At 38.3% G+C, this 14,561-nt stretch overlaps 1 protein-coding gene across 1 annotated transcript in view; it reads right to left on the reverse strand.

The window, feature by feature from the left end:
- Positions 1–7,258, reverse strand: part of insra (insulin receptor a) — an 83,497-nt gene extending 76,239 nt beyond the window's left edge. Inside the window, exon 1 of the mRNA XM_074688051.1 lies at positions 6,108–7,258. Within this exon, the coding sequence (XP_074544152.1) occupies positions 6,108–6,213 (106 nt within the window). The 5' untranslated portion in view covers positions 6,214–7,258. The remainder of the gene's footprint in view (positions 1–6,107) is intronic.
- Positions 7,259–14,561: the final 7,303 nt, after the last annotated feature.

Raw genomic sequence — 14,561 nt, forward strand, 5'->3', positions numbered from 1 at the left:
ACTCACATCGAGCCCCTGCTGTCTGACACTTCTCTAAGAGATCCTGGCACAACAACACGCTGCAGTCTGACCACCTGAGACCTCAACACATTATCTGACACCAAACAAGCCGGAGGTGGACAGCAGTTTTGGCTTCTTCTGTTTTGACATTACATGAACAAGAACTCAAACTTAACTGAACAAACAATGACGTCTTAAAAAACAAAGCTAAAAGACTTTCTAGAAGCTTCCTGTGGATGAAAACAATGTTCAGTCTGTTGTTTCTTACGGTGTTGACCCGCTGCACACAGTCAAACCACCCAGAGACATGCTGCTCTACTTCACTGCCTCACTCCACAAGGTTTATTTACTCAACAGAACAGTGCATCATTGTTGGCTTTTAATAAACAACTTTGACATAATAAGGACAAAAAGTTGGCCAGCAGGATCTGCAACGCTAGGAATCCCAGAATGCTTTGCAAAGGGCATGCAGAAAAGTTCCAGATGTGTCGCGAGGGTTGATGTAAAGACACAAGTTTCACGGCGATAAATCAGATTTGCATTAAACCCTCTCTTCACACCTTTAGATTCTCACCAAAGGAGGGGGTCATCTGTGTGAATTAAACAAGTTATTTATTCTATTTGCATCTGGTGTGAACACGACTTCACGCCTCGACTGATTGCAATCAGGTTGGTGGGGTTGGCTACGTTTTCCTTCTTGTTTTGATGAACTACAACCACTCGTTTGCATAACAGGACAGCAGAGCATCAACAATAACACAACTCAACAAAGACATGCCGTCATAATAAACAACACTTAAGGCCAATCCCAATTTTACCCCTAAACCCTTGGTTTTGTGTGTGCATGTGTAGTGAAGGGGTGTCCCAAGTCTCTGTACGATCAAGGGGCAGGGGAAGACAAACCAAGACCTCACTTGAAACCAGAGGCAAGACAAATTACCCATGATATCAATATTTATTTTATCAGGAATCCAATCCATTGTGACTTCACATTAATATTTGCCATTTATAGAACTGTTGGTTTTATTTGATATCGCTCGCTTTAACAATCTACCTGTTAGACCTGGGTGACTAGTTTGCAGCAGACGGACTTCTCTGCAATGGGCTGCGTACATAATATAGCTTCTGATTTAGGGATTCATCGATCCAACTTTTCTGGTCCTGATATCAATACCGCTACCAATACCTGGCCTTTGGGCATCGACCAATACCGATCCTGATCTGATACGAGTTTTAAATAATAAGCTGCATGCTCTACTGTGGGAAAAGACTGGTAATGTTTTGAGTAAAAGACAAAAATGGGTACATATGGAATTACTGAAGTTAATATTTATTAAAACTATAAGTTTTTAAATGTTTGACAGCAATTTAGTTAAAAATTGCTTGAGAATTAACAGAAAACATGTAGACTTAGCGTCAAGTTTGGACCGATCCTTTCCCACCAATACCCAATCCAGCTTTGAGGGGCTGATACCCAATACCAGGATCGGATTGTCCATCCCTAATCTGAATACCACAACGTTCCTTTTTCATGGTTTGACTGGCTCGTTACTCATATGATGCGGTTCATCCTGGTGGTGTATGTTTGCTGTGAGTTTGTCACCTTAATCTGACATCGGTTTATCATCAGTTCGTAAAATTTGTTTTATTCGCCTACGACAGCCAGCGAGCGTTTGGGGGTGATGACGTAGCAGGGTTTAAGTGGTGTCCCATTTCTAAGAGTTTTTTTTTTTTTTTCCCCTTCCCTTTGGCCCTTGAGGCCCCGTTAACAGGACAACGTTTTATCTGAAAACGCAGCGGAAAAGCAGTGAAAAAAATCAGTGTTTATACAGAAACGCTAAGGGACTGAAAATGCTGTAGTAAGCATGCCAGGCCTGTAGTTGGTGCTTTAACTGTCTTGTCCAGAAGCTGCTTTTGGTAGATCTCCACCGAAGTAGAGTTGGGCCGATCATCTGGTGTGCTGGTGAATACTAAGTGCAGAAGTGGAGCAACAGATGCTAATTTTAATGAAAGACAGTCACAGATTCAGCAGCACAAGCACAACACAGTAGTCCATGACAACTGTATAAACTCACGAGAAGTGAAGCGTTTCCTCTGAAAATGGCAGCTTACCGTTTACACAGCAACGGTGTCGGAGGCGTTCCAGAAAAATTTCACTCTGGAGCCCCTTTTTTAAAAGTTTGCATTTCAGGTCGGCTGAAACGCTGTTTCTGTGAAAACACACGGCTGTAACGCAACAAAACTTTTGCGTTTCACCCTAAAACTGTTGTTTTGTAAACAGCCCCTAAAATATAGGGCCATGGGGAAGAGGAAAGACGAAGGAGAAGGGGTAAGGATGACAGTTGGGATTGGCCCTTGGTATGATTCCTTTTAAAGAAAGCTGCAAACAAACATGTAACGGTTTGCAACTTAGAAGTAAAGAAAAATCATCATGCATCTCTAAATGTGCAAGAAATTAGAACGAGGAGCCACGTGACACAATGAAGGGACGAGCTGCTTAGCTGAGAACTCCTAAGTAGCATCTTGTTCATTTTTCTGTCAACACCAGCGCGTCAGGAAGAAGACGGTGACCGTGTCAGTTTGTTGTGGAAAGAGACAAAACTTCAAGTTTGAGTCATAAAAAAAGAAACTTAGTAGAAATAGCAAAAGAGGACTCAGGGGACATAGACCTCCATCTCTACCCACACATGTATTAAAACCACCTCCTGAACAATGTTTGTTTCTGAACCATGTTTGCAATGCCTCTGCCTGTCTTGGCTGGGCTACTCTTAAAAAGGAGACTTTTAATCCAAGCAAATAAAAACAAACTCCTGAAAATATTCAGAAATTTTCACATTAGTTGTCTTCACCTTGACTTTATCCAGACTTTTTCTCCGGCTGTGTACCGTTTAGAGTTACTCAGGGGAATCTACCAGGAACAAGTTGGTGGAATTGGTGACATTTATATCATGCAACTGGTGCATGACTGTGACTGGTGTGTTAATCCAGCTACCTCTTACTCTTTTGAGTGAGTGGTTCTGTTCTTTGCTTCTCATAAAATCCTCCAGAAATGGATCAAACTGACATAAAAGTGTCTGTTTTAAAGCATCAGACTCTGCTCCACCTGCAGTGACCACCACAGCATCCCTTTCAATCCATCCTGAGACCTTTCAGGAGTGCAGATATAATCCTGAATGTATGAATCTAATTCACTTGTTCTCCTCGTTCATGAATCAGAGTCGCTCTGACTCACATATTAAGCGGCTTCTCCTTAAGGCTAGGCTGCAGCCTGCCACCAAATTTCATGGGAGTCTGAATCTAACTCAGTAACCTCCTCTGTGATATAAAACCAGAGATATATACCTTGAAGTGGGAGAGTCACAGAGCCTGAGGGTGGAGCGACATAGCTGACATTTTACTTTACGATGTACAAATTGAGCACAGGTGCTAACGTGATGCTGAACAAACAGTCACATAACACAAGAAACTGGGCCAGTATCCTAATTCATCATGCAGAAAATCATGTTTCTGATGGTTTTGGAGATAGGTTAGGAAACAGAAGTAGATACAGGATGATGAACAGAAAAAGATGCCACACTTCACACACAAGCTGGGGTAAACTGACAGAATGATAAATGCAAAATGTTGAATCTAAGCAAATTGTCGTCAGAAAATTAATCTACAAGGCACTGCTGAATAAATCTATCTAATCCACACACTTCAACTTAATAGAAGCTTTCAATACTTGGTGATTTTTTCCATCAAGCTGAGCTGGAGAGCTGCCAACGAGTAGCTCAGAAGATTTTCAGCCCACTCCATGAAACCGGCCAGTGTGAGGCCCAGGTTCCACTTTCCCCCTGTGGTTCACGCTCAAGTCAAGGGGCAATTACACAACTTGCTGCTGATTTATGTCTTCAAATTCTTGCTGAAACTGGTTTGATGACATCGCTCCATTCGCCCCTCGATACAATCTGATGAAAGCTGAGCGACTGTGAGCGTTTTCCTTCAGCGTTCCTCTTTGGCCGCCGTGCTACACACACCGTGGTTCGAGGGGGGGCTCAAACTGTTTACATATAGTGAACAAAGGACAAATGTGTGTTACTGTGCTCATGCTCTGGTCAAGATTAGGAGCTAAAGGAGAAACTAATCTCACAAATCAGGAAAGAAAATATGTATGGATTAATGCATTAGAGCGCCTTTGAAGATTATTCTAACATCTTAGAAATGTGCTGTGTGTGGGCACTGGACGCTAAATAAATAAAAATATATAAGTTAATTCATTACAAAACACTTTAGTTCCCTGATGAAGAAGCTAATGTTTTGGATCAGCCATCTGCCACAAGTTTCAGCAGTTTGGTGTTTTAATTTCACAATTCAAAACAAAGCAGACACACAAACTAACACAAGCCAACTTTCCCTCAAATTATCTTCATTTCATCTTCCTAACCTCAAACCAATCACCTTTCCAGGTTTCAATTTGTCATATTTCCTGATTTGAAATCAACTTTCCAGTGTCAGGTTTCCAAAACTCCTCTCTGTTGTCATCCTAAAAAAACTACTGTACAGACATTTGAATCAGCAAGCAGTCCCACAGGTTTGCTTTACATTTCCTCATAACCAATATTTGCTTAAAGTAACAGATTCTGACGGAGAGACACAGCGAGTGTGTGTGCAACCATTTTGGGGTTTGAGAAATGTGAAAATGTCTCCGGGCGATTGCAAATGTGTTCATTCATTCTTATCACCCGGGCTTGCTGGCTGTGAATATAAAGGGATTGTCAGGAGCTGTAAAGAGGGCTTATTGTTACATTCCTGCACTGACCACAGCAACAGGCTTTCTCCTCTACAATAACAAGCAATTAATTCCTCTGAATTCTCAGACTTCTACACACACACACACTTTTTTTTGAGGACAAAACACTTTGTTTACAGTTCCTGCAGACTCAAATAGGTGATAAGTGTTAACCTTTGTCCCATCAATGCAGCGGCTGACTTTAGAACAGCTGTTGCTGCACGACTTCTTTTAACAAACACTCTCTTCATGCACAAAAAAAAGACATTTAAGGCTGTACATTTACTCAAAAACACACTGAAATCCCAATATGGCTGTGTTATAAAGAGTGATGACAACACTGCATTTACAGCAAAGTGCTGTAGTGTTGCAAAGATGCCTTGAGTCAGCAAGTCTTGTTTTCCAGATGTTTGGAAGAGGCCCCAAAGATGTCTCATCTTTGTGGGTTAGAAAGTTTTGGGGGGTTTTCCAGTTTTTTTAAAAAAGGAGTCATGCAAAACGATGAAAAATGTTACATTGATATCTGTGCAAATGTTTGTTATACTATTTTTTTGTGAGGCTCTATGCAACACTGCTGCAAGGACTCGTCATTAATCACTACATCTCATCCCTTAACACGTGCAATCTTTTCACCTAGATTCAGTTCAGTACATTTTTTGTAGTTAAATAGTTCTGAACAAATTTTTTTAGGTTTAACTTTTATCATTCTGTTATATATAGGCTTCTTGCAATGTTTTCTGCTGTAATTCTGTAAATTTCACATCTTTTTAAATTAAGATCTGCTAAATAAAATAGAAAAAAATCGAAAGTATATGTAAAATTATCATTTCTTCTTACCATTTCACTGTGGTATGTGTTCATTATATGAGATCTAACTTGATTTTTCTTTTATGTCTCCTTATTTGTTTTGTTTTATTTTAGTTCCTTACATATTATAATTTTTTGTTTTTTTGTTTTGTGCACAAATCTGGTTTCCTATCTGTTTACTACCCTGCCCCTTACATATAATGTTCACAAAAATAAAAATAGAAGCCAAAACTATTTTTATATGCAGAATTTATAAACCTATAAATCGTTGTTAAAATGTAAAATAAGGTGTAAAAATAAAAAATAATGTGCAATAAATTTCAAAAAATTAAGAGGGAAACAATTTATTTTGATCGAATGTGACTCTCAGTGTGTTGTTTATCATCTCTGGCTCCTCAGTGTGTTGCATAATGTATTTTTCTTGACTGGAGCAGCAGTGTACTACAACCAGCCACGTATTCATGCAATAAGAGAAGTGACAAATGTTGAAGAAATAAATTAATAAAATGTGATAAATTGTGGTACTTACTCTCCCCATTAGCTCGGTGACAGCTCATCTCAAAGACGCCAGCGATCAAAACAAAACACAAACACAAAGTCCGGAGCCTCATAACTGACTCGGGATAAGACACCATTCAGCACTATTCCGGGTCAAATACAGACAGAGTAATCCTTTGGCGAGGACAGTTCAGACTGGAGGAGATATGCCTTCAGGAAACGGGTTTTGTTTTTCGACGTGGGCCAACAGGTAAACAAAAATAAATAAAAGACATCCCGGAAGATGGGCGGAGGAAGGATTCCAACGTGTTCAGTCAAACATGAGCTAACGATGCTGCTGCTGCTGCTAAAGTTAGCCACCTCATGGAAAAGCACCATTAACAAACACAAGCACCATGCATGAGTGCTCTCTTTGTGTTGAATGGTTTGTTATGGTGTGTTCCAGCGGCGAAGACAAAGAAAAACCAAGTCTTGTTGGCCGAATATGAGGCAACGTTTTGCGCTAACAGACGGCGGCGGAGCTAGCAAGTTAGCCTAGCCTGGCTCCAGCGCTCCAGCCCAGGCCACAGCAGAAGTTTGCGCAAACCTCTCAATTGATTTCTAGTTTAGAAAAATGCCACATAAACCCACATTAAAGCAGAGCTTGTGCTTCAGGAAAAAATACAAATTGCACGCCTTCACATCTAAGTAACAGTGTCCTTTAACTTAATTTTGTGGTTCGCGCACTGCTGACTCGATGGTTGTGGCATGCGTAAAGGTTAGCGCGTCTTTGACAGACAGAAAAAAATACCCCTAAAGGCACAAAACAGTCCACCTGACCAATTCCTTTTGATTAATTATCGTAGTGTCCACGCTGCTGAGCCCCACAGCTCCTCTTCAGTCAGTGCAGAGATTGAGTGAGTCTCCACTCTGCATGCTGACACACACACTTCGCGGCACTTCTCTCTACTGCTCCTTCTTCTTCTGTTTGGTTTGGGAATTAAGTCTTCTTCATGTCCCGCACAGCCGACTCCTGGCGCAACAATTTGACCACAAGAAAAGCTGGTGATGCGAAGTTTTGATTGATATTTTCTCCTTTTTCTACTTCCACGCCACAGAGGTAGATTGTACAGTCTCCCAGGTCCTGCAGGATCCCCTTCTTCCCAGCCTCTCCGCCAGTAAACAAACCCTGCCAGTGAGCCAGATGGGTTCGAAGGGAAATACGGACTGGAGCTTATTGGATTACACAACAAAGCGATCCTGCTTTCAGGTGGTTATGTGTTAGAAAAGTGATACAGTGGTGCTGTTTAATATGCGCTGAAACACAAGTAAAAATACGAAATACTTTCTAAACAGAACAACACAAATCAGACAGTTTTTTTCCCATAATTTTTAAATTTATATTTACCAACTTCCTTTTCTCTTGAACAAAAGAATCCTATCAAACAGGTCCGTGCTAGTCTGAGACAGTAGAGTGACCAAAAGTTATCAAATAATTAAAGTGAAGTACAAAAAGATGCAGAAAGTAACTTACTGGTTTTAATCTTAAAGTGGACAAAAGTTACAGGAAGCTCATATTATTATTATTATTATTATTATTATTAATAATAATAATAATAATAATAATAATAATAATAATAATAATTTAATTATTATTTTTAAAATTATCTGAAATTTGTAGACTAACTGATGTTTCAATTGTCAAAAAAACAAAATAAATAAATAAATAAATATATTATATACAGCATTTCTCTATATTTCTATTAGCAATCATATTTCATTAAAAAAATATATTTTATTTTGTTATTTTATTTTTTTTAATCTCAAAACCAGACCTTTTCTTAAAAAAATATTTATGACTTGGGGCATAATTTATCAAAGAATGAACAATAAAAATGCTTTGGTTCTTCTATTGACTGTATATCAACTATTATAGCAGAGAAATATTTCGTTAATGTTGAGCAGAGGTCTTTTTTTAAATCGTTCCAACCTCAGATAACCTGATTCAATAAAACAGAGTGGTTGAGAAACATTAACATAATAATAACATTTCATAGATTGCTGCTTTTGCAGGCTGCAGACACCGTCAGAATCATCCAGTTCTTCAAGAGAAAAAAGTCTGTGTTCAGAAAATTAGATTTAGAAATAGGCCCAGAAGACTGGAGTGTCCGCAAACACTTTATCAAGCATGTCTATTTGGCTTTTTGCAGATCATACAGTCTCTTCTCTCAGACTTCCACTGTGGATGTTTGCCATGCTGTCATAGAGGTAGTTTTCTATCATGGACCTTAGCTCTGGTCAATTCAGCTCATTAAAATTATAGTTACAGCAGATATCTAAATGGCTGACATGAACAATAGAGAAAAGTTGTCAAGTTGCCAAAATGTTTATTTAACTTATTTATGAGCACAGTGTGATATACCATACAGCACACTGAAAATACAGATATTGAGTGTTCACAAACAGGCTGGGTAATAAACTGATGAGACACAAACATTTCAGTTCCATTTTCCAGTATATGATAGTTGCACCTCTGTTTATTTTTATTTTCCAGCTGGATATTTGCCAAATTGCTGCTTTTTATGTAAAGGTTAATGATTGATCAACCAATACCTTCACACCACCACGCCTCACTGCATGGTGCACGAGTCTTTGAAGTCGATCTAAACTTCATTAGGTAGATTACAGGGTGGTTACATAATTATCATAATTTTATATTAGGCTAAATGACCATAGTGATTACATTTAATAACATGTCTTCACATTGCTCTTCACTATAGAAGAAAAGTATGAAGAACAGAAACATCAAGTTTATAGAGCAGCAGGGGAGCTGTTGGTTGAGTGGTTTTGCATGTGCACCCAAAACAGAGGTTATGGTTCTGGTGGTAGCAGTTGTTGGTTCCATTTCCAGGGCACAGCCACTTTCTGCATGTTTTCCTTCACTCTTTCCTCACCACATTTCCTGTCTCTCTTCAGCTGTTCTATCAAAAAAGGCAAAAATACACAAAAACATTCTTTAAAAGAAGAAGGAGGTGCTAACAGAAAAGTATTGAATTATGAGCAAAGGCTGAGTGCTGACAAATGGTTCAAAGAAATAACAAATCCAGAAAATATACAAAACATCTTATGAAAAGACAAGATATTTTTAACAATTGTGTTTAATTGGCAAATGTGTGAAAATATGTATATGCAAATGCAAAGACAGATCAGTAAATGGGTAGAAAAAAGTGCAAATGAAAGATCTGCAAATGTTAAAATCAATGTGCAAATATGTAAATGGTTCTACCAATGTACAAATGTGGTGTAAATGTGTAGACAGAGATGCAAATGCAAAAAAAAATATGCAAAAATAATTAAGCAGATTTTCCTCTGTACAAGAATACGTGCAAATGCATAAAAAGATTTGCAAATGTGTCAAAAGATGCGCAAATGCAAAAAATTATCCACAAATACGTCTGTTCAGTCTCTGTCTCCTGGATCCTGTCTGCTCACAGCAGGTGAAGCTCTTCCAATGTGGCGTTGGTGTCAGGTGTTAGCTCTGTTAGCCATGTCTGTGAACAGCATGATGCTACTCTGCCCTCTGGTATTCCATCTGTTGCTGGGTTAGCACGGCTAGCTCGTCCATCTTATTGGAGATAGATCTTACGTTCCCAATAACGATGGATGGAAGGACAGGTCGATGTCGTCACTTCTTTGCTCACACCTGAGAACCAGCACGTCATCCTCATCTCCTTCTCCTCACCTTGTGGGAAGACATCAGGCCTTGCACCGGTTAGCATTGACATGCTACAGGCTGCTAACAGCTGAGTTCACATGTAAACACTGCAGCCATGGTTACATGTAGGATCTCCAGACAAACACAGGAGAAAAAGTAGTAAAAATATCGCTAAAGCCACAAAAAGTTTGGTGTCCATGACAACAAACAAATGAGCCACACAAAGTAATGATCCACTCCAAATTTAAAGATTATGAAAAAGAGACGAAAAAATTACAAGAAATGGACAAAGAAGAGAGAGCTGCTGCAACAGGCAGCCATAGCCAACAGGGCGGCGCCTAGTAACAGAAAAAAACAGATCTGCAAATATATAGAAATATATTTAAATGCAGAGATAGATTCAGGAACACAAAGGAATTTATAAGTGCATACAGAGATTTGAAAGCTTGTTAATAGATTTATGAATGTGCACACAGATCTGTAAGTGTGCAAAAGAAGTGTTCATATTAAAGAACGAACGGGAAATCTTGATGGTTGGAGCTAAAAATATGCCCAAAGTCAACAGTTTCATATGTTGTTGGCAGCTGTAGGAATCAGCACATTTATTTACACATTCACACATAGTTTCACACCTGACGAGATCCTCAGAAAGTGCCGTACAGAGTTCAACGTTACTGGCCTCATTATGTCACAAAGCTGCTTGACCCGTGTGTGTTCACGAGTCAGCTCTTAAATAATGAATGAACTGCGTTAACATGGCTCTGTGTCTTGTCTTTTGACCACTCAAAGAGCTTTTACGTTACACATAAAATTCACCCATTCACACCTCATTCATTCAACAGAGAACAGAGGCCACCATGTAAAGAGCCCATATTTTTTTCTGAGCAACATCCAGAGTCAAGACAGCTCAGCATCTGCTTCAGGATTTGTACTGAGACTATCTTCTTTGGTTTGTCCTCCTGTGTGTGTTTGGTGTTTGAAGTTTCAGATGATCATAAGAAGCTGAGAGGAAAAGATAAGAAAGAAGAAAATCCTCATGTGATTCATCCATTGTTAAAATACAACAACACTGATTCTCCCTTTGATTCTGTTTTGTTCTCACACTGACAGACTCGTGAGGGAAAAAAGGAAAGGGTGAAAATATCAGAGATGTTTGTGTGGGCTGCGTTTGTGCCATGATGCCATCTCCATCAGTGCTGCTAATTCACTACCTGTTTACATCCTCCATCAAAGCAGCTGCAGCAGATAATCACGTCCTGTTGTTTACCCAGCACTGAAATAGATGTTACTGGAATACGAGAAAAGCTGCACTTACAGGATTTTTGTGGCAGCTGTGACACTTTTCTCATCACATCTCTCTGAAATGTGCCGCCGAGAAGCAGGCAGGTGGTGACAGCGAACACAAACCACTTTCTATTGGTGACGCAGGCGTTTGTTCTTTAGGGCAGGGAGCACTTGAGAGGAACATGAAACAGGAGAATGGCTCATTAGTAAAATCAGCACTCTGTAATCAAGAGTTATTTACTGCAGGAAAGGAAGACGGAGGACACGTGAGAGTGTGCTCACAACAACACGGGTCGGAAACGGTGATGGGGAACAGAAGCAACAGGTCAAGAGGTGATGCTTCGCCAACGCCTGTCAGCAAATGACACTAACAGGCAACAATGGAGAGTACAAACCTCTTTCAGATAAGCCCAACAGTTCAGCGTTAGATGTATTACAAAGAAAATGATAATATAAGATCCAACAAATGGCAGATTTTCAGGTTTAAGAAAACTGATAAAATAAAAACTCTAATTTCTTCTTTAGACGTTATCCTTAAAATCAATACAGCGACTTTTGCATTTCATTTATTCATTTCTTTAAAGGTTGAAGTCCTTAGAGCAACAATATCGGAAATCAGCCATAACCCGGTCTGATTAAGAACAATTTGACTCAACAAAGCTGTAACCTGATCAAAAAATTGAAGCCTATGCATACAGGTTAAAAAATGCAGTTCTTCGAGTGTCCACCAGGGGCTGGCTGCAGAAACACAAGAAACCACATACACACCTATTTAAAACAAGCAGATTTTACACTAGTAATTATCACATGTACAGCTTTGTTAAAAATCATTCTGGGTCTGAATTCTGGTGAATTTGTTTTACAATTTGTTATTCGTGAAGTTATTAAACCTGTCAGATTTTCACCTATAGGGGGCCATGGATAACTGGAATGACAGGTGGGCACCCTGTGTCTGCAAAGAGATTCAAGGTCCAACTCTTTACCTAATTTTCACTGAAAGTAAGCCTTATAGATCAAATAGCTGTCGACAAAAGGCTTTAAAACTGTGTATTACAAACAAACTGATGATGTCACAGATGCTGCATTGATAAATAATACAGTCTGTGGCAGATGACACATCCTGACTTCAGCTGCTTAGAGTCCAAAATCAAATTTTAACTTCCTATTAAGCCACAATTTCACTAGTTTATCTGTAAGTATTTATACTGCTAGCATAAAAAAAGATAATACTAATGTAACAATGAGGCCAAATTCACAGTTTTTTATTGGTGATATATAAGGGGTATACTTTTTGTCCCCTTTGGCACACTGTAGTGAAGCTGCTGCAGTGTCCTTATACTTGCTTGTGCCATGATTTTGATTGTGTGGAGGGATTAAGGCAGTGATTCATCCAGAATCTGATTGTTAAATATTACCATTTTTATGTACTGTACCTTTAAATTCAGCAATTTAAAGATATGATTTGAGTCACACTACTCCAAAACTGTCTCTGTTAACATTCTTCAGTGTCAGTCAGATTTGGGATTACTTTTTAAACTTCAGTAACAGATTGAAGAGACTTAGATTTGACTGTTGCTTACTACAATTCCACATTAATAATAATGTATGCGATGGTGCAAATATTGTCAAGTCAATATTGTGAGCTCTCTTTTTCTAGCCTGAAGAAAGATTTTACTGACGGGCCGCATGCTGTACTTCATGATGGGTAAATTAAACCTCTTGTGTAAAAATGTTGAACTGCCCCTTTAACTACTGTTTCTTATGTCTTCTTATTATCACATCAGAAGCGATGGAGAGAAAACGGAAGCCTCGGGGTGAAGAGGTGAAGTCCACCAACGCCTTTCAAAAAGGAAGCGAGAAGCTCATTTAGAATCCCACTCCTAACGGCCTAAAGGTGATTATCAGAGAGCTGTCCGGACCATCATGCACTGCAGGAACTCCATACATAATTCAGGAAGCTGAGCTGAAATGCACAGCTGTGAATTTTATATCTTCAACATAATCCTATGATGAGTTTGCAGTCTGTTGGTGGGAGGTGTGTTAATGAGATTAAGGCTTTGTGAGTGAGCTGATGACACAGAGTCTTACTAACCATTCATAAACTCTCACCTCGCAGTGTTCTGTACTGTAAAGGAAAAGTTCAGGTATGGTCTGATTTCTCAGCTTTCTTTTCATTATTATGTAGCCATAGTGAATGTTTTGAATTGAAGCATGATCCCTCATACAAAAGAAGTGTTTTCAAGGATAGAAATCTCTCAACCCCAAAACTGCCTCAGACAAAGCTGACGAAGTATGGACTGTAGATGAAATGTTTGATTTTGAATAGTCCCTTATTACGGTGGCCACTAGGTGTCAGCTGATTCGCAAACGCAACAACACGAAAACAGAAGCCACAACACGAATGCAAAAGACACAACACAACGGAAGTTAAGAGGACAGTTTTCCTAACGGACACAGAAGAGTTGTGAAAGTAAATAAATGATTGTTTTCTTTGTTTCACCTTCAGCTATGCAAAATATAGCTCTGATGCTAACGTTATGACAACACTGATTCACAAAGCTAAATAGAAGATGACATACTTTTCCGGTATATAAAGAAATATAAGTGCTATAAAGGATATCACCCCTACAATGCTTTATTTTTCATAGCTGAAGTAAAAAAATAATAATTTACTAACTTTCACAACTTTTTTGTGTCCGTTAGGATAACTAACCTCTTGTAACGTCTGTTGCGGCTGTACTTCTGTTGTGTTGTGGTTTTTGCATGAGTATGAGAGCTGGGACAATGTGGTTTTCTTTGGATTTAATTCTTCTACAACTTTTGGGGTGCTAATTCAATTTAAATTGTGATTATTCGATATTTCCAATTTTTGTGATATTTAGTTCATTTTTTGAACACTAGACAAAGTGAAAAAGTTGAATGATGATGTCTACAGACTGTTTTAGGAGCCATATTTTCCCAAAAAATGCACATCACATGTGAGTCAGTTTTTAAGATTTTTTCAGGGGATCTGACATCTCAACATTTTTCTCACCCAGCTCATAAACAAAGACTAAAATAAAGGACTTAAATTGAAAAATATAATAATAATAATAATAATAATAATAATAATAATAATAATAATAATAATAATAATAATGATAATAATGATAATAATGATAATAATAATAAAATAAATAAATAATAATTTATTATTATTATTTTAACTTAAAATAATAATAATAAAAATAACAATAACAACAATAAAATAATAATAAAAATAATTATAATACATTTTTGAACAAAATATCCTGATTTAAAATCAACAAAAAAATCCAGTTAATACGATAAATTTGTTTTTTCTTCCACCCCAAAATATGTTTTTCCAATGGATGAGGTCCTTCTCAGTTATTTATTATCTTAAGTGGTGAGTCAAAAGCAGAGCATGTTCCCCACTGTGCAATTTTGACCAGATTAGGGTCATTATGGCTCAGAACTATTGATGTGTTATTGGAGGCTGAGATGAGC

This window comes from Halichoeres trimaculatus, unplaced genomic scaffold (assembly GCF_033239565.1).
Source record: "Halichoeres trimaculatus isolate MK-OKI-2021-1 unplaced genomic scaffold, fHalTri1.1 fHalTri1_scaffold_15, whole genome shotgun sequence".
Classification (NCBI taxonomy): Eukaryota; Metazoa; Chordata; class Actinopteri; order Labriformes; family Labridae; genus Halichoeres; species Halichoeres trimaculatus.